This window comes from Lemur catta, chromosome 22, assembly GCF_020740605.2.
Source record: "Lemur catta isolate mLemCat1 chromosome 22, mLemCat1.pri, whole genome shotgun sequence".
Taxonomy (NCBI): domain Eukaryota; kingdom Metazoa; phylum Chordata; class Mammalia; order Primates; family Lemuridae; genus Lemur; species Lemur catta.
Genome location: NC_059149.1, coordinates 26186893 through 26207766, shown reverse-complemented (window position 1 = coordinate 26207766; position 20874 = coordinate 26186893). Strand labels below are relative to the sequence as shown.

General features: G+C 46.1%; 1 protein-coding gene across 1 annotated transcript in view; it reads left to right on the top strand.

Moving 5' to 3' along the window:
* INTS9 (integrator complex subunit 9) overlaps nucleotides 1–13382 on the top strand; it is a 74606-nt gene extending 61224 nt beyond the window's left edge. The window contains 7 exon segments of the mRNA XM_045535576.1: nucleotides 957–1128; nucleotides 3902–4026; nucleotides 6350–6517; nucleotides 9054–9152; nucleotides 10124–10171; nucleotides 10173–10262; nucleotides 11886–13382. Of these exon segments, the coding sequence (XP_045391532.1) occupies nucleotides 957–1128; nucleotides 3902–4026; nucleotides 6350–6517; nucleotides 9054–9152; nucleotides 10124–10171; nucleotides 10173–10262; nucleotides 11886–12062 (879 nt within the window). The 3' untranslated portion in view covers nucleotides 12063–13382.
* Nucleotides 13383–20874: the final 7492 nt, after the last annotated feature.

Below are 20874 nucleotides of genomic sequence, written 5' to 3'. Positions count from 1 at the left end.
ATCAGAAGCTGGAATAGTGGTTATCCTGGAGGTGGGGGTGGGACAGTTGTGACTGGAGGGGACAGAGAGGGATTTCTGGGGAGCTAGTAATGCGTCACTTCTTGATGCACGTGTGTTCACTTTGTAAAAAATTCATCAAGGTAGGGAGTTAAAGATATGGAAAGAGTGAAGATTAGAATGAATCTTGTAGTGTTGGATTGAATTGGTGGTACTGGTGTGAACTCATTTTCAGTATGTGTAGACAGACACAGAAAGAAATATACTTGTGCACATGTGTACACGTGTACATACACATACGTATCTTCTGCTACCTCTGTCCACTGAGAGGCCCTAGGGGTAGTGACACTCTACCAGCCGATGAACACATTTAGCACCCAGATCTTGGTTTCTAAATACCATTCTCCACTTTAAAGGAACTAGGCCTCTTTGGAAAATACAAGATAAAGCTAGAAGATCTTGCTGTGTTCTCAGACAACAATAGGGCCATGTCAGAAGGCTACCTCTGAGATCAGTGGAGCATCAAAATAAATAACGCTAGCAGTGAATATAACCCATCAAATAACAGAGAGAGTCCAGTGTTCTGGATTTTGGCCATTCTATCATAATAGGCGTGTAGTGGTATAATGGTATCTCATTGTTTTAATTTGCAATTTCCTGATGAAATATGGTATGGAATGCTTATTTGCCATTTGTATCTCTTCTTTGATGAGGTGTCTGTTCAAATCTTTTGCCCACTTTTTAGTAGGGTTGTTCATTTGCTTTTTGCTGAGGTTTAAGGGTTTGTAAATTTTGGGCAACAGTCCTCTATCAGATTGTCTTTTGCAAATAATGTCTCCCAGTCTATGGTTTGCCATCTTTTTATTTTTAATTCAGTTCTGCCCAACCCCCCATGCTTTGGTTCTTCCTTCAGCCTAGGCAGGCTAACATCTCTTCATATTTTTTCATGTCTACTCTAGCTCATTCAGACCAATAAGCTGAAACACTACCCCAGCATCCATGGAGACTTCAGCAATGATTTCCGACAGCCGTGTGTGGTGTTCACTGGGCACCCTTCCCTCCGGTTTGGGGACGTGGTCCACTTCATGGAGCTCTGGGGAAAATCTAGTCTCAACACTGTCATATTCACAGGTAAATTGAAAAGTAAGCAAACCTCGGCCCTTTCCCCTGGAACCACTAGCCCAGAGATAGATTTTACAGTAAATATGATCATTGTTTTATTGTAAGTACCAAAGAATGAAGACACCCCAAGGCAAAGAGTAAGAGCAAAACAGTATACTGTTAGCTAACTGAGTATTGAGGCTTTCATATCTGTTTTTTAAGATTTTTCCCTGAGACAGAATTCTCCTGAACTGCTTTTTGATAGGATTTTGTAAGCCGTTTCGAGAACTGCAGTAATTCCAGTAAGCAGTCTTGTTTTACCCTTTAGGAATTATTTACTAAGATGGATCTTTCTCCTTTGATTGTAGTTCACTCTGGCTGCAATTTTTCTTCTGGAGACAAATCCCTCAGGGGAAAAAAAAACTCTTTAATAAGCCCAAGTAGGGGGTTTACTTAGATAATCACTACATTATTTTATTGATTTAAGGTCAGCCTCAGTCAGCCTTAAGTTTTAGAAACCTTATGGGCTATGAAGTAAAAAACCTTGATCTGAAATGTGGCCCAACTTGCTGTAACCTCAGCCACGTCACTCACCGAGCCTCACCGTCCTTGTAAATGAGATTGTTGATAAGCACCTGCTTGGGTGGCTCTGGGCACTGGGGAAATACCATGTGTGAGCACCTAGTACAGCACCTGGCACGTAACGGCTGGTGAGAAAGTGCCAGCCACATTCTCCCGGCCCAGCGTTTCCTAAATAGTTTTAAGACTTGGGTTTTGGAACAGAGAGTGTAGTTATACCAAAAGCATTGGGGTCAGAGACGCTTTGGCCCTTCCCTGTGCCCAGCCTCAGTTTGTGAGGATTGTCAGTGCCTCTGTACACAGGCCCCCAGGAACACACCTGTGGTTGAACAAAGTTGGGTTTTTGCCTCGGTGCGGTGAGGGGGACACACGCTGCACAAAGGATGGCAAAAGGGCCTCCGTGTAGGATTGGGGGTGGTTTGAGGACAGGAGACATCACTCTGCACTGGGTGCTGCCAGGGCACAGGAGTAATGCCACGACTGGATGTCTGACTGATTCTTACCTCGAACACAAGAAGGGGGCCAGGATAGGGTAATGTTTGATTGTTTGTTGTCAGGACAGTTTTCTGTTTTGTCTTCAGGCATGATTACAAGAGGGTCTTATTTTTGGCTGGATTTGTCATGGTTACCGAGTGGCCCTGTCTGATGTTGGTGTCCTGTGAAGTTGTGTTTGCACACAAGGAGAACACTGTGGCCTGGCGTGGGTGACAGGCCAGCTCCTGCTAACACCACAGCCAAGCAGGAAGTGCTGGGAGAGCTGCCGGTCACCAGGGGCTGCTTTTCTCCTCTTGGGCCTCCTTTTTGGGCCACAGGCAGAGGAAGTTGGGCCACGACATTGATTCACAATACTCATAACTTCACACTTGACAAGAGTTTTCTGATCAGGAGGTTGTCCAGAAATCATTGTACATAGTAGGACTAAGGTTGGTCTCTCCTTTTGATGAGCTATGACTCTCTGACATGACAGTAGGTACAGCATTTACATGAGCAGTCAGAAGTGTTACTCTAGTATACGTTTTCCTTTAGCTAAGAAGAAATCAGGGCTGTGTGATTGCCCATAACATCTCTGGGAAATGAAATTCCATTTAAACTGGTTTGCTGGGCTTCCAGAGCAGAAGCTGTGTGATTTCTGATGTCTCCCAGTGTCAGGGTGAAGTTTTGGGCCACGTTTTTTGTTGTGCTGTGACTACTGTTCACGTGGAAAGGGAGTCAGTATTCCCCCCGTGGTGGCCTGCGCTTATCTCATTTGGGGTGTTCTGGGGGTGGTAGCTTACCTGTCTGGAAGTTCTACCAGTTGTCCTGAAGACACTGGAGAAGTCCGTGTGCCAGGTGAGCTTAAGCCAGGGGTACCGTCCTCCCTGGGCACAGACTGCTGGGAATTGAGTGTCCTTGACCACATCAGGACTGCGCCAGTGTTTTGGGCTCACGGTGGGCCGCTTCCTTGAGTGGATGGATCGATCCCTGCCGAGCCGGCTGCAGCGGCCCTCAAGAGAAAGTGAGCGTATAGCAAGGATGGCTCCCAGCTGGGCTTGCTGGGGAATGAATGCCATGGTCTCAGCAGAAACGTTTGTCGATACGGGGTCAAGGCTGTGCATCTGTCTCCTGGGTGCCTCCTGTCAGGTGGACGTTCTGACGTCTGTCCTGCACCTGGGTGTTAACGTTGAGCATGTCGATTCCTGACTGCCTTGCTCTGTGCAGGCCTTTCCACCGTGAAGTCACTGTTTTTCTCTTTGTATTTAATCAGTATCTTATGGGGGACGCTTTGAAACTGTGTATATATACTGTTCTTCCTCAAATTTTTATCAAATTTTCTTAGCATTTATTAATGGTTCTGGTCTGAATAAATCATTACCAGATGGTGATTTTTTTTAAATTTCATCTTTTTGCATTCATCAATTGGTGTTTTCTTGTGAAGAAGAGCTTTGCCTTCTCCCCCGCTTACTTATTTATCCCTCATATCGCTCATGTGCCTCTTCATCTGTGTTGGAAACTTTGAGCCCACACTGTTCCTCGCATTCCACATCCATCGCACAGGGTTCGCGCCAGCTCCTCCCGTGCCTGATTTTGGACTCCACTGACTCACCTGCATGCACCGTCAGGCTCACTCTCCTAACCTCGCTGACCGTCTGCTGGGCCCTCACCACACCAGCTGTCGCCTCACTTGGCAGCTCCTCTGTTGCCTACGTTTTATTAAATAAAACGTCTTTTTTGTTACCTTGCTTAGAACCGGACTTCTCCTACCTGGAGGCCCTGGCTCCCTACCAGCCGCTGGCCATGAAGTGCATCTACTGCCCCATTGATACGCGGCTGAACTTCATCCAGGTGTCCAAGCTGCTTAAAGAAGTGCAGGTAACGAAGGAAGCTCCGTCAGTGTTGTCACGTGGTCACGTTACCTCTGTACATCTGTGGGTGGGGGAGGGCCATCTAGCTGTACCTGACCTCTTGTCCTCCTCGATTCTCAAACGTCTGCAGAATGCTGGGACGTGTGCTGGTTACTCTTCACACTTAGAAGGAGTGGGCTTTACACCCTGAAAGACGTTTCCATTCTAAAGAAATCAAAAGTGGAAGGGAGAAAAAACACTCTAGAACTTTTTAATGAGGACTATCTGTGTCCACTTAAAACCCACCAACTCTCCCTCACCACGCCCCCCAAAAAAGTCATTCTAAGAACATACTCACTAAGCTGAAAGGCGGTTTAATTAGAACATGTGTTGGGCCCTCGTTGCACATGTGGGCCAGTGCCACAAGCAGGGTTGTGGTGGTGTTTTAGAGATTCGGTTTGGTTTGGGTTCGGTTGCACTTTCTGCCCTAGAGAAAGGGAAGGAGCAGTTGGGGTAAAGTGGTAGATTAAGGGAAGAATCTGCAAACGGCAGGGGGAGGGGGAGGGAGAGCAGGGAGACAGAAGCACTCGCCAGGTCAGTCAGTGCATGCCTAGAAGGTTTTCTGGCAGCTGGGAACAGGGAGACTACTTGGAATTGGCGAGGAAGGCGGCGTAGAACAGGTGAGAGGGAAGTTGCTGCATTCCCACTCCCTCGGTGTTTTCAGAAGCGTCAAGGAGGGCCGGGTGCCCTGGCACCGCCTCCCGCCTCGTCCGTCACTCAGCAGGTGGGACTGGCACTCTTCACCTCTTGGCCTAGGCCAGAAGTTCTCTTTCCTCCTCTGCACAGACTCCTTGACCTCAGGAAGAGAGGCCCTTCCACAAAACTCTACGGCAGGGGAGCAAAAAACAGGAAAGCTGGAGACCTCAGGAATGCAGGGAGAGTGGATTCCGGTGATCACTGACTTGCTCGCCCTATGGGGAAAGAACATGGGCTTTCTCCAGGTGCGAGTAGAGCAGGTAGCCGGTTTGGGGCCTGTATGGCCCTGTGATGCCCCATGTGTGTTCATCAACGTGCTGGAAAAAATGGTTAAGAGCCTGTTGTTTTTCATGACTCAGAAACTTCAATTCCCAGTCCCTAAGCCCTCTGCGTGCTCCTCACGCCCCTCTGCAGCCTGCTGACCTTGTAAACCGGAGGCCACCTCGTCTCCACTTGAGGAGAGGAAAACCTGGGAGAAGCCTGGCTGTGGTCGTGTAGTCAGATGGCTTTGAGCTCAAGAGACTAACCAGGTCAGGAAGAAAAACAAACGGCAGTTTGAAGAAGAAAAGTGTCAGCCCTGAGAAACAGGTGCTGTTTTAAATCCAACTAGTTCAGCTTGTTGGAAAGCCTTATTCTTTTTTTTTTTTTTTTTTTTGAGACAGGGTCTCACTCTGTCGCCCTGGCTAGAGTACAAATGGTGTCATCATAGCTCACTGCAACCTCAAACTCCTGGGCTCAAGCAATGCCTCAGCCTCCTGAATAGCTGGGACTACAGGCATACGTCAACATGCCCAGCTAATTTTTCTATTTTTAATAGAGACGGGGTCTCGCTCTTGCTCAGGCTGGTCTCAAACTCCTGGCTTCAAATGATCTTCCTATGTTGGCAGGAAAACCTTATTCTTCAAAGAATTTGTGGCGTGGCCTAAACTCTGAAAAGCAGGGGTATGATACAATGACCCTGTGTGCTGCCAACATTACTTTCCAATTGGGTGATATTTGTCCAAAGTAAACATTGGTTTACCGATTTTTTTTTCCTCTCAAGATAACGAAAAGAAAGACATTTTGTTTAAAAAAAAAAAAAAGTTCTGTCTCTGATTCACTGTCATGCACAGTTGAGCATGTGACCTGACCCGTGCCCAGTGGCTAACACCACTTGACCTGCAGACACCAGAAGAAACTCCACACCCAGAACGCCAGCCTGGCAGGAAAGGTTACCCGGCCAAGAGCGGGTACAGTTGGCGTGCGCTAAATGTTACCAGACGACTGTGCCCTCCAAGAGCTCAGAGACCACTTGGGAGTGAGATGTGGAAGTCACCATGAAAGTTACCTAAATAGAGTGAAAAAAAGAAATGCAGACTGAGGCAGTAAATCCCTCACTCACTCACGCAGCTGGCAGTTAAGGGGCTTCTCTGAGATGTTCATTCTACCCCCTACTCCCCTCTGGCCGCGCGGGTGCGGGAGAGCAGTGCTCACGGGGCCTGAAAGTGGGGAGCCTGCGCGGCGGCGAGAGGTGGGGTAGGGAGCGGCCGCTCTGCTTCACGGTCTTGTCCCCTTTCTTGCCTTACCCCGTTGACCCTGTCCCGTTGGCTCCTCAGCCCCTGCACGTGGTCTGTCCTGAGCAGTACACCCAGCCACCCCCAGCCCAGTCCCACAGGACAGACCTTGTGATCGACTGCCAGCCCCCAGCAACGTCCTATCGGCGGGCCGAGGTCCTCACCCTGCCCTTCAAACGTCGGTACGAGAAGATCGAGATCATGCCGGAGGTGAGCCACGCTCTCTCGTGATTCTTCTCAAAGGTCGGGGACATCAGTGGGGGATAGTGCTCTGTCTGTGGTCTCGTCTCACTCTGCGAATACACTGCATGGCGTCCAGGGACGCACAGGGACAACATTGAGGGCCCCACCCAGAACAGGGGCCACAGAGGGCCAGCACCCCAGCTGGACCCGGCCCTGCAGCCGCACCCGGCTGCCCTGCACTCGGGTTGGGAGCTGCTGCCTGGGGGCCTCGAGCAGCCAGCCGCCTGGCTGCCCTGAAGGCTTTTCTAGGCCCGCTTTTCAAATACATTTGGATATTTTTCTGGATTTGAATAGATGGAAGATAATCAGTTCCAGGAAACAGCATATGGTAGATGAGTGAGAAAGTTGCTACCCTGATATTTATCTATTAATAATATCAGCTGCCTGCATCATCAACTTCCCTTCCTCCTCCGCAGCCTCCCACTGCTGCCAGGCCAGCAGCCTGAGCCGAGCCCCACAGCTGTCCCTCAGACTCCAGATTGTTCTCTCTGCTTATTTCTGCTGATTTCACTTCATGCAAAGATAGAAGTTTTCATCGTTCTTAAAATACAATGCAAAGTAGGACCAAAAGTATCAACTGACCACATGCCTGGACAGTGCATGTGTGAGATGAAAGGGTTAAGCTCTGTTGCTGCTTGTTCTGTTTTGCTGCTACTAAAGGATGTTGTTTCTCCCCCAAATGAAGGTGTACCCTCTGCAGCTTCTTCATAAATCCCTCTGGTCCTTACAAGTTCAGAGCAGGAGATCAGAGCTATCGGCCCTCACGGGCCTGGGCTAGGAAAGTCTCGAGTGGCACGGGGACACCCCTCCCTCCCAGAGGTGCCTGACTGTGGGGGTGTGGGTGGACTTCCCTTCTGGCAGAGCTGCCGCGTGACGTTTGTCCCCGAGAAGAGCCCAGCTTCAGAGTCGTCTTGGAAATGGAGTTAGTTCCCAGCGACCCAGGCAGTCTCCCCTCCTCGGTTCCCAGGATGCCACCCCCAGACCTCCCACCCCAGCCTCACCTGTGACGGGGGTGACCGCAGTGTAGGGAGGAAAAGCCTCCTTATGGATGGGACAGAGGGGAGAGCAGAGCCTGGTGCACATCTGTCTCCTCTGTCAGGAGCATGTCACACTTGCCCGTATTTTATCGCATGAAATAGTCCTCACATACTGTTTGCCAAGCCGTCTTACGTTTTAATATCCTAAGCTGCTGCTTCTGCCCATTTGATAGTGATTTTCATGTTTACGTAATAGTGCCTTACATTTTTTTTTTTTTAAAGACAGGGTCCCACTCTGTCACCCTGGGTAGAGTGCAGTGGCATCACCATAGCTCACTGCAACCTCCAACTCCTGGCCTCAAGTGATCCTCCTGCCTCAGCCTCCGAAGTAGCTGGGACTATAGGCGTGTGCCACTGTGCTTGGCTAATTTTTTTTACAGAGATGGGGTCTCGCTCTTGCTCAGGCTGGTCTCAAACTCCTGAGCTGAAGTGATCCTCCTGCCTCGGCCTCCCAGAGTGCTAGGATTACAGGCGTGAGCCACTGAGCCCAGCCTATTTTTGTTTCTAAAATAAAGGCAGCTTGGCTGGGTAGAGGTCTGCATGTCTGTGAGAACAACACGCTCCCAGTAAGACCGTGCTGCACTACAGCTGTGTAGAGGAGGGCATGCGTTAGGTGCAGGTGGCAGGGAGAGAACGACCCCACAGGGAAAGCTGTGGGTTCCACCTTTGGGAGAAGTCAGATTTTCAGGAATGAAGGAACTCAAGTGCTGCTGTCTGTGTCCTTCCTGCCTGACACTAGTCACCTGGAGAGGGGACGGGGGTGAACCAGAGGCCAAACTGAGTGGGAAGTCTGCACTTGGTATGCATGTTGAGTAAGGGGGAGCCCTGGTAGGTTTGGGGGAGACACTGTGAGAGGGGTTTGGAAGCCACCTGAAGGATAAGTGTGAGGCTGTGGCATTCGGATGCTGGGTGCCTTGGCAGGGTGTTGCCACTTCATTATTTTTGGGTGACAAACAAAAGAGAGATGTAGAGGGGTCAGCACACTGGGGTCTGGCACACAGGGACAGGTGGCTATCCTGGGTGACCTCACTGCGAAGCCCCTGGGAGGCACCGCGTCACGGGAAAGCCAGGCTCAGTCGGGTCAGTCCTCCTGGCCAGTTTGTCCTTTTTCCTTGTATTCTCTTCCCTCCTGTCTCTGTTGGGATTGATAGAGGTTTGTCTGTGTGTATATCATGGAGGTATTTATTTGGAAAATTTACCTCTTTTCTTCCTTAAAGTTATTTGGTCGTTTTAGACTGTAATGATGTAAATAATGATTATTAAAGGCTCAGCTTTGACACTTCTCTAGATAATTGGTGCCTTTGCCACCAAGCTGGGCAGGGGGCATACGGCTGTGAGCCTGGTGGACATGGGACCCCAGCCTCTGGGACATCGCCCACCCTTGAACTTGACCTGGAAGGGTGGGGCTGCAGCCCCTATTCCCCCAGCCTGCGAGGGAGCCTGTCTGAACCTGCCTTTGCTTCCAGCTCGCAGATTCGCTGGTGCCTATGGAGATCAAGCCTGGCATCTCCTTGGCAACCGTCTCGGCCGTGCTGCACACTAAAGATAACAAGCACGTTCTTCAGGTACCGTGGGAGGCGGTGGGCTGGGCGTGAACAGGGGGAGCCACGGGCCATTGCTTTGCAAGCCGCGGAAGTTAGAGAGCAGGCCCCTTAATGGACTGTGTGTGAAACAAGGAGGGTGCTTCATGTAAATTCTTGACTTTTTTTTTATCTGGCCACGTGCCTTGGGGAGCGGGGAAGAAAGACAAGGACATATAGCATCCTAAGTGCTACCCAGCTCTGAAAATATCAGCGTCACGGAAGCTTCTGCAGGCACATTCCTCAGACGGGCATCTGTGGAGCACCCACCCTGAGTGCTGCAGTGCGGGCGGGGTGCTAGGGGCAGCCGTGAAGGCCGAGAGCCAGCACACACTGGAGCGCACGTGGGGGTGGCATGTGGCCTGCAGGGCACTGCACACCTCACTCCCAGGGTGCTCTGCTGCCGTTCAGTGTCGCTATGAAAACAATCCCTTTCAGATTTGGACTGTGTCACCTTCGTGCCTGTGTACAGCGTGGCTGACCGCTGTTTAAAGTATGTGAGGCGCTGCGCTGAGTCCTGGACGTGCGTCGTCTCATTTAATCCTCCACAGCGTTCTCTTATCACCATTTCAGAGTCAGTTTCTCCACAGAGGTGCTGTAGCCAGGAGGGGGCAGACTTCAGGATTTTACCACATTAGTCTGACCCCGCAGCGCCAGCATGGTTTACCGTGGAGAATTTACCCAGCAAATGCCGAATTGAATCTAACTGAAAATCTGAAAGTGGATCTTGATAAAAGGCAGAGGTCTTAGCCAAATAAGACGCTCTTCCACGTGGAAAGCTGAGCATTTGTGTGTGTCGTGAACTCCATAGGGAGCCCCCAGCTGGTTTGTCACTCCACGGGTGACACTGGGCTGGGGCCACGGTCTGAGTGCCAGAGGAGAGCTGCCCACAGGACAGGGTGGGCTCGGGTTCTCGGAGGAAGCTCACTCAGGGCCACGCTTTCCTTCTGCTCCAGCCCCCGCCCAGGCCCGCCCAGCCCACGAGTGGTAAGAAGAGAAAGCGCGGTGAGCGATGACGTTCCGGACTGCAAAGTTCTGAAGCCTCTGCTGAGCGGCTCCATCCCTGTGGAGCAGTTTGTGCAGACCTTGGAGAAGGTGAGCCAGTTACGCGTGCACCGTCTACACTGCATGGAAGCTGTGCTTCCTGTGGCTCCTTGTATGTTGCTGCTTGTCACTTAGTCCCACCGTCCACACTATTGTCATACTCATCTAGGGTCACAAGGTGCTCAGTGAGGGGCACGCCTGCCCAGGGCTGGGTCGCTAGATGAATGCCTCCCAAAACCCTGTTTCCAGCCTTTTCTCAAACACACAGGTGACATGAGAGGGGCAGAGTAGGGAAGGCCAGGACAAAGAATGGTTCATTCTGCCAGAGCCTCACTTTTCCACACAAGGACCCCTTACTGTCCAAGGAGATCCAAGTCTGGGGTTGAGTGTCAGGATCTGTGGGCAGGCGGCATCCGCGTTGCTAGATGGGAATTTGGGAAACGGGCCCAGCAATTTGCACGCGGGGTAGGAAGACACTGGTCCTTCCTTCTGTCTCGGCCACACGCACCACCCCCCAAAAAACCAAGAGGTTTCTCTACTATGATAGAAAGAAAAAAAGCTAACCTCCAAGGCGGTTATAATTTTGTTTTCAGAGATCACCATTTTAGTCTTGCATTACAGAATCCTCGCTGGAAAGAAGGGACAGGCTAAAGCTAATGCTGCTGCTTGCAAGAAGAGCTGCAACTGACTCTAATGAGTGATGATAGAAAAGGAAATTTTCTATTAATAACCACCTTTAGTCCAAACTAAATACCTCAAGTGCTGACTCCTTTCAGATCTGAAAGACTTGCTCTTTATCAGCATTTGTTTCTCTCCCTTCAGTGTTCCGGGAGGGGAGGCTTCGGCCAAGTCGTCCCGCTCTCCTGGGCACCCCCACGTGTGCTGTCGGTCGGCACGGTGGCCCCACCTTCCCCGTGGCCTTGCAGGGCTCTGGGCCCTGTTGCTGGGCCTCAAGCTGGGCATGTTTTTTAGAAAAAGGCCTTTGGCCTGGCTCACCCTAGGTCCTGACTGAATGTTCACTCTGCCACGGCCGCCGCCTCTCCCCACTGCAGGAGGAGCTTTCTGTCACAGAGTGGGGACGGTCTCCCTGCTCCAATGCCTTTACCTGTTTTGTGTCCCTTGCAGGCAGATGTCTTCTTTCTGCTTTTTCTTTTTCAACTTTGATTTGTAAGGAAATGCTGTCACCAGCATGAGTGATGGCTAGAGAAATACCTGCTCTGCTGCTCTTTCCCCTTGAGAGGATTTGCGGGGTCCCCAGGTCAGCGGTGTCTTGCCTCAGTGGCGTTTTCCTAGGAGCTCAGACAGCTGAGACTTAGGAGGGAGCTTTGTCACCAGGGAGCACGGGTGTGACTCTGAGAATAGCCTTACGTCCCAGACTCCTGACACAGGTGCTTAGACGTGTTCCTCCAATGACTCACAAAAGCTGAAGCAGGTTGTGGAGCTTCTGGTGTTTTGCATGAGATTTTGCACGTTTGGGGCTTCTTTTAAAGTATAGGAAGGTGTGGTTGAATTCTATTGCTGTATTAGGCCATATTGCTAGTCTGAGAATCGTATTGAGGACTATCAAAACTGCCAGTTTCTAGACTATTCACTTACTTCTAGAAGTGTCATTATTAGCAGTTGCTTTTCCGAGCCTACTCATCGTCCTCCTCCCTCCTTTTTCTGTCGGAGCAGCACGGCTTCAGCGACATTAAGGTGGAGGACACCGCCAAGGGCCACATTGTCCTGCTCCAGGAGGCCGAGACGCTCATCCAGATCGAGGAAGATTCCACCCACATCATCTGTGACAATGACGAGATGCTCAGGGTGCGACTGCGGGACCTTGTGCTCAAGTTCTTACAGAAGTTCTGAGCGGGACCTCCGAGCCATCCCACCTGCCTAAAATCCTACAGTCCCTCACTGCGCGGCCCAAGCCCTCCGAGGAAGGGACAAGAGGCTGCTGGCCGTGTCCTCGGGCTTAAGGAATGAAGACGTGTCTCTGCAGGGAACTAACCTGGAGCGAAGGCCAGGATCGTGGTCTGGATTCCTCGCACCGTTTCAGGCAAGAACTTTCCCTTTTAACTTTGGGCTCATCACTGTCTTCTCGACTCCGGCTCTCTGGAGGAGCCGCAGGGCAGCGTGAGTGTGGCAGAAGCAGCTTTCCGAGAGGCCAGTGCCGGGCGGGGAAGTGAAAAGATGACGCCCTTGTCCTCTGATGTGGGGTGTCTGTTTCCACGGTGCACAGGCCTTGGGCTGGGGAACTGGTCTTGGACTTCATTCACTCGCCCGCAGGGCTGTACCTAACAAGAGAGGAGCCTCCAAAATTAGTAAGATGGACTCATCCATCTGTCTTTTACACTGTGAGCCCATTTTGCTATTAAAAACTTATTTTTTATAGAAGTATCCATGTTGAACCTATGATCAATGTACTGATTTAGTAGCTGAAAAAACAGAATATACAGAACAACATGAACTTAGAAAACACCATATCAAATATGTGTACATTAAATAAGATAACCCACCCCTGTTTACAATAAATACAGACATGTTTCTTCTTAAATTATATGACAAGGTGCTTACCTTTAAGCTCGGCCTGCATACAAACAAACAGTGACGCAGGTCAATGGCACCAGCCCCGACCTTCACAGAGGGCCCAGCAGGCAGCTCAGGCTGTGCTAGTTGGTGGCTGCCTCCCCCCAGCGCCTCGGTCTCCGCATTAAACCCAGCGTCACACGCAGTAGCCACGGGCCCCCTGGGAGTAGGAAGGTCTTAGAGAAAACCTCTCACAAAAGATTACTGCATTTGAAATAGTTACCACATGACATCTAATCTTAGACGGCATGAGTTGTGACACACAGGCCAACTTGGCAAGTATTAGAATGTGGTCAGTGAGGTGAGAACAAGTCTTAGACGTGGTGGACCCAGCTCTGCCTGCTGTTCTTAGCCCGAAGTCAGTTCTCGAACTCAGCCGACGGCTCAGCATCATGCAGGGATTGAGCGACCAAGAAACATGTGACAAGAACTATAGAACTAATTGCTCAGGTTTTATGGAGCACTGATTATCAGTTCTCTCGGAATGGTATCAGCGGGAACGTAGTGTTAGAGGAGGAAAAAGCCACTTTATGAGTCACTCCAATCAAGGGTCCTAGGACATGTTAGAGAGTAAACTAGGGGCCAAGACTGACACTGCAGGAAACTAACGTGTCATGGCTACGAACATGTCGTCGTGTTTTTAGGAAGAGAACTGTAAATGTGCATCATCACATGGAGGCACACTTCCCAACAAAACTTTCAAGAGAATCAAGTTAAATTTTCAAAATATCTTGAAAAATGCAAAAGCAGGGTAAGACAGAACTTAGAAGAAACTAAATGGTTATTTAATTTAAATGTCCTAGCAATGCTATGTCCAGGAACGCTGGGATTTGTCCAAGTCTGACTCCTGTTGGTCAGAGAGCCTCAGGCAGTGATGCCGGGAGGGACGGGTTACTAAAGAGACCGCGGTCTGTGAGTACAAGTGAGTCAGTGACCGCCTGCCAGGCAGGGAACAATTTACAAATTACGGAGGTTTTAATCGAGTCATCATCACCCACTTAGTGGCAGAAGCTAGAGGCAGGAAGAAGCAAAGAATCATCCTGTAGAGCACAGAAATCTAGAGCTGGCCTTGCCAAGCATGCGGAGAGAGCAGTTCTGAATAACTCTGCCTAAAGCGCAGATATCTGAGAACCAAGCCAGGCTGGTTAGTAGAAGACACAAAAGAAATGGTAGAAGCTGCCTGTGAGTGATGAGCCCACTGACAACGGCCCTGTTAGAAAGGCAGCCCACTGACACTCACACTAACTTGGTGAAGAATCTCACGTCTAGAAAAAATTTCCTTAAGCCCAGTGGAATCCTAATGATTAAATGGTGATTAAAAAAAAAAACCTTAAAAATTGTTAAAGTCTTTCTACAAAGTGGTATATTAGGTATCTGTTGTTACATAGCAAATTACCCCAAAACATAGTGCTTAAGACAATAAACATAAACATCACCATTTCTGTGGGTCAAGAATCTGGTTGGCTTAGCTGGATGATCCCAGCTCAGGGTCCTCCCTCCACTCGGCTGCAGTCAAGGTGTTGGACGGAAGAATTGAAGTGGTTCAGGAACTTTCCCCAAAACACACAGCCAGTATGTGGCCTCTGCTGTACCATGACATCATGCGTGAGTATGAGCAGTCAGCAGCTGGCCAGGAAAAGGAGACCTGCCTCTTAGTCCATTTCTTTTCAGATAAGAGTAACACCTACTCCTCTTCTGACCCCTGGAGAGCTTGGAGCTTTTGGCCCTCATGGTTATTCTATAAAGGCAGAAGTTGGCTTTTCCAAACTATAATGAAGTATCAACAGAAACACAAGTGAAGAAACCTCCAAACTGGATGATGATGTATTAAAATGAGCCAAGCAATCTGATGGGAATGGTACCAGAGATAAAGAATAACGTTTTAGATGGTAAAAGCGCCAATTCATCAAGAAGACATAGTCATAACTCTGTATGTATCTAATAACAGCTTCAAACTAAAGGAAGCAAAAGCCGAAACTATTAAAGCAGGTGCACGGGTGGAGGGGGGAGATTCCATTGAAATAATTGGAGATTTTATCACCCTTTTCTCAGTAATTATTAAATCTAGACAAGTCAGTAACTTCATAAATGATCTGAACAAAACTATCAACAACCTTAACCTGATACTCTTAAAAGTACTAAATACACATTTAGTACTGCAGAATACACATTGTTCAAGTGTACATGGCATATTTACTATGAAAACTATATGCTGCATAATAAAGCAAGTCTCACTACATTTAAAAGGATTGGAATCATACACAAAATGTTCTCCCACCACAATGAAATCAAATTAGAACTCAAAATATTTTGGAAAACTGCAAGTATTTAAAAATCAAACATACTTATAAAATAACTAATGGATCAAAGAAGATATCACAAAAGTGGATTGGAAAATATTTTGAACAGTGAAAAATACAGCTCAAAATTTGTAGGGTACTGCTAAAGTAGTGCTTAAAATTTACGAGCTTTCAATGCTTGTAGAAAAAAAGGCCTAAAATTGACCTAAATTTTCACCTTTAAGAAACTATAAAAACAGTCAAGTAAACCCAAAGAAAGTAGAGGAAAGAGATAATAAAAGGAACAGAAATCAACAAAACAGAACACAGTAGAGAAAACTAACAAAGCCAAAAGCCAATTCTTTGAAAAAAAAATCAACAGAATTGATACATATCTCACTACACTGACCACAGAAAAGGGGGACACAGATTACCCACAGTAAGAGTGAAAACAGTTATCACTGCAGCCCCCTCAGACACTAGGAGGATAATAAATCAGGAATGAGAGAGGGGTTATTACAGAGCCTACAGATATTAAAGGGATAAAAAGAGACTAGTACAAACAACTTTATAACAACACATAAAATGGATAATTTCCTTTGAAGACACAAATGGACAAGGCTCATTCAGTAAGAAAGAGAACTTGATATTCACTTAAGAAATTAAATGTATTATCTTCTCACAAGGAAAACTCCGGGCCCAGATGGTTTTTCCCTGGAAAATTCTATTAAACTTTTAAAGAAGAAATAACACCAATCTTACACAGCTTCTATTAAAAAAAAAAAAAATAGAGGAAGAGGGACTACTTCCAACTCCTCTTAAGGGGCCAGTGTAACTGTAATACTAAAGCCTTATAAAGTCGTTACAAAAGAAAATTAGAGGTTAATATCCTTCATGAACATAGATGCAAAGTACTTAGAATATCAGCAACCTGAATCCAGCAATACATAAAAAGGATACGTCATGACCAAATAGGATTTATCCCTGGAATGCAAGGACAATCAAATATTTGAAAACCAATCAGTGTAGTTCAATTACAGATTGAAGGAGAAAACCCATGTGGTCATTTCAACAGATGCAGGAAAAAAAGCATCTGATAATATTCTTAAAAAGCACTTAGGCAAACGAGGAATAGAAGGGAACTTCCTCAATATGATAAAGCTAATCTATGAAAAACTCATAACTAGGTGAAATATTAACTTTTCCCCAAAGATGAGGAACAAAGCAAGGGTGCTTATCCACACTACTTCTGCTCAATATTGTCCCAGGAGTCCTAGGCATTGCAATGGGGGGGGAGGGGGAGAAGAAAAGGGAAGACAGACAGACAAAGCACAAAGATAGGAAAGAAAAAAGTAAAACGCTGCTTCCCAATGGCAAGATTTTCTACATAGAAAATCCTAAGAAATCTACACACTACCAGTGGAACTGATTAGTTGGCAACACTCCAGAATATAAGGTTAATACACAAAAATCAATTGTATTTTATATACTAAAATAATTGGAAAATAATTTAAGAACAGCAATTTCATTCATGACTATGAAAAAACATACTTAGGAATAAACTTTGGAAGAGATGTGTAAGATTTCTACATGAAAAGTCTCAAAACCTTGATAGAAATTACAGAAGATCTGAATAAATGGAGAGACTCACCATGTTCATGGATAAGACAACTCAGTATTTTTAACATTTCAATTGTATCTGTTGATGTACAGATTTGATACAATACCATCAAAATCCCAGCAGATAGCCCCAACAAAATCCAACCTAATTTTTAAAATAGGCAAAGCACTTGAACAGAAATTTCTCCAAAGAAGATATGCAAATGGCCAATAAGCACATGGATAGTCAACATCATTTGTCATTAGGGAAGTGTAAATCAAACCCACAGTGAGGTACCACTGCATACCTACTAGGATGGCTATAATTGAATTTTTTAATTAAAAAAAAATCAGTAAGTGTTGGCAAGGATGTGGAGAAACTGGAACTGTTGGAATGTAAAATGGTGCAGCTGCTGTGGAAAATGGTTTGGCAATTCCTACGAAAGTTCCATTCAGCAATTCCATTCATTGGCAGATACCCAAAAGAATTGAAAGCAGGGGCTCCAAGAGACATTTAGACACCTAAGCTCATACCAGCATTATTCACAGTGACCAAAAAGTGGAAGCAACCCAAGTATCCATCAACATATTAATGGATAAATAAAACTTGTGTGCTGTATACAAACAATGAAATACTATCCATCCATAAAAAGGAATAATGAAAATCTGATACCTGCCGTAACACGGATGAACCTAGAAAACATGCTAAGTGAAATAAGCCAGACACACAAGACCACATATTGTATGATTCAATTTACACTGAAATTCCCAGAATAGATGAATCCATAGAGACAGAGTAGAGGTTATTAGAGGCTGGAAGGAGGGGAATGAATGGGAAGTTACTGTTTAATGGCTACAGAATTTCTTTTTGAGATGATGAAAAGTTCCGGAACTAGCCAGTGGCAATGGCTACACAACATTACCAGTGTACTTAATGAAACTGAGTGGTACAATTAAAAATGGCTAAAATTGTAAATTTTATGTTTATCAAACTTTTTAAAAAATTTTAATCCCAGCAGGTTTTCTTAAATTGACAAACTAATTCTAAACTTTATAGAAATGTAAACTATATATAGTTTAAGCATAAACTATATATCTTATATAACTATAATATCCAAAGCAATCTTAAAGATGAACAAGATTGTTGGAGGACTTACACTACTTTATTTCAAGACCAATTAGAAAGCTACATTAATCAAGACGGTTTGGAACTGGCCAGAGGACGACAGATCAGCATAACAGGGAAGAGAGCTCAGAAATAGGCCCACCTTACGCAGTGATTACATTTTCAACAAGGGCCCCAAAACCATCCAATGCAGAAAGGACGTCTTTGTAACAACTGGTGCTGGAATGTCCACATAGAAAGCTTTAGAAACGTGAGGACCACCACACACCATACGCAAATGCTACTCTGAGATGAACCTTACCCAAGTGTGAAAGCTAACACCATAAAGCTTTTAGCGGAAAACAGGAGAGAATGTCTTCAAGACGTGGGGTAGACACAGGTTTCTTGGCTCATGGAAAGCAATAACAAAAGAAATTTATAAATTATATCTCATTAAAAGGAAACACTTCTCATCAGAAAGCATCACAAAGAAAATGGATAGGCAAGCCACAAATTGGGAAAAATACTTACAAAACATATCTGACAATTGACCAGTGTCCTGGGTAAAGAATTCTTGTAACTCACTGAAAAAGACAAAAAAATACATCCATACAAGAGGTTATTGTTCAATGATGACAAGAAATGAGCTCTCAAACCACAGAAAGATATGAAGGAAACTTACATCCATATTACTAAGTGAAAGAAACCAATCTGAAAAGGCTGCATGCTGTGTGATTATAAAGCTGTGACATTCTGGAGAAGAGAAAACTGTAGAGACAGTTAAGAGGTCAGTGGTTGCCAGGGATTGCGAGAGGGAGAGAGGGACCAACAGGTGAAGTACAGGAAGTTTTTAGGGGAGTGGAAGTATTCTGTATGATACTGTAATCATGGACATATGTCACTATACCTTTGTCAAAACCCAGAGAATGTACAACACAAAGAATGAACTCTAATGTAAGTAAGCTATGGACTTTAGTTAACAATGTGTCGACACTGGCTCATAATTATAACAGATCTATCCCAATAAAGCAACATGTTACTAAAAGGGCAGGTGGGGTGTGGTGGAATGAGTGGAGCCCTTTGTACTTTCCACTCAGTTTTATTGTAAATCTAAAATTGCTCCCCCAAAAAAGTCTACTAAAAATGTAAGAAAGAGAGCAATACAAAAAGAGACAACCCTATTTTTTTTAATGGCCAAAAGATTTATATGGATACTTCACAATGGAAATATATATATAAATGGTGTCAGCACATGAAAAAATGCTTAACATCATCAGTCATCAGGGAAATGCAAACTGAAACTACCAGATACTATTACTCACCAGAATGGCTAAAATTAAAAAGACTGACACCACCACAGATTGGTGAGGATGTGGAACTGGAACTCTTACAATTACTGGCGGAAGCACACAATGGCATGGTCAGTTTGGGGAAAGGTCTGGCAGTTTCTTATAAAACTAAATATGTATAACCTACCATGTCACCCAACAATCTCACTCATAAGTATTTACCCAAGAGAAATAAAAACAAATCCACAAAGAGTTGCACGTGAATGTTCTTGGCAGCTTTATTCATAATAGCCAAAAACTGGAAACAGCCCAACATCCTATCAAACAGAATGGACAAATTTCATTCTAGCTGTACAAAGGAATATTACTCAGCAGTAAAAAAAAAAAAGTAACAAATCACTAGTGCATGCAGCAACAATGGGATGAATCTCAAAAACATTATGCTGAGTTTCTAGAAGCCTTACACAAGAGTAAAAATTGCATGGCATCATTTATGTGAATTCTAAAATATACAAAACTAATCCAAGGTACAAAATCACAGCATTGGTTATCTCCAGGGGTGGAAGAGGTAGGGACGGAACAGGAACAACATGAGAGAAACTTCTGGGTTGACAGTGATGTGTTCTGCATCTTGGGAGGGGTTTGGGTTACACAGGTGTACGCCTTTGTCACAACTCAAGAGAATGAACACTTGAGACTTGTGCATTTCAGTGTGTACATTTAAAACAAAGTTTACATTAAAAAACCAAAAAGTAAAAATAAAAACATAGAAATGAATGCTGACCTATAGTTAACCATGTGTGTGCTGGTTGGTATATTTAGAAGTTCATATACTGATGTCATTAATTTACTTAGAAATGCACCCACACTGGGACGGACAAAAGGATGAGCAGGGAGATGGGTAAATGGACAGGGAGGGGCAGCCGCAGAGCTGCTGGGCAAGGGCAGTACAATGGTAGCCAGGGAGTTTACGCCATAGAAATGCTTTTGTATGTTTGAAATTTTTCATAATAAAACACTGAAGACCAATAGTTCAAATAAATAGAATTTAAATATTAATAGTTTAAATGCTAACGTGACAGCCCTACAACGTGACTAGGATTTGTACTCTATTTATAAACATAAAAACAAACGAAGAAAGGTAAAACAGTTTACAAATCAAAAACCAGGTGACATTTAATAGCAAACCAAACCTGGCCCCAGGGCAGGGCTTCCCACCCTACGTTGCTGATCTCTTCCGGAATCCATTCTGTGTTGTCCTTAATTCCTGGCACACTCCTCATCCCCTTTGTCAAAGAAGTTTTTCATTTTGTTTTGGTCAAAGATTTAAATAATACAGACGGCAGCTCTGAGACTTCCGAGCCCGTGTGTCAGGCGTCCTAGCTGTCCAGCAACACCACGTCGGCAGCGCAGGGCCGACCACTGCTCAGCTGGACTTCTGAGTGACACTCTGGTCTGTCACAGCTTTCATTCATCGGGAAACTACTGAACACCATCCTGTGCTGTGGTCCCCAGAGGCTTCCAAGCTGGTGTGCGAGGCAGAGCAGTAACCGTCAGCACGCAGTGAGGTGGCAGGAGACTGGACAAGGAGCAACTTATGAGACGGGAGGGCTGAGCAAGGCGCTGGGACTCAAAACAGATGGATGCAGAAAGAGCCACGGAGCTGACGCCATTTTTACCCAATAACCAGTTCATCTTTATTGCGTGTCAGATAGTTGACTCTTCACATTTATTACGATATTTGACTTTTAACGCATGTCTAAGAGACAGGCACAACTTTTACCCTTCCACAGATGACAGTAAAGCTTACAACAGGCAAC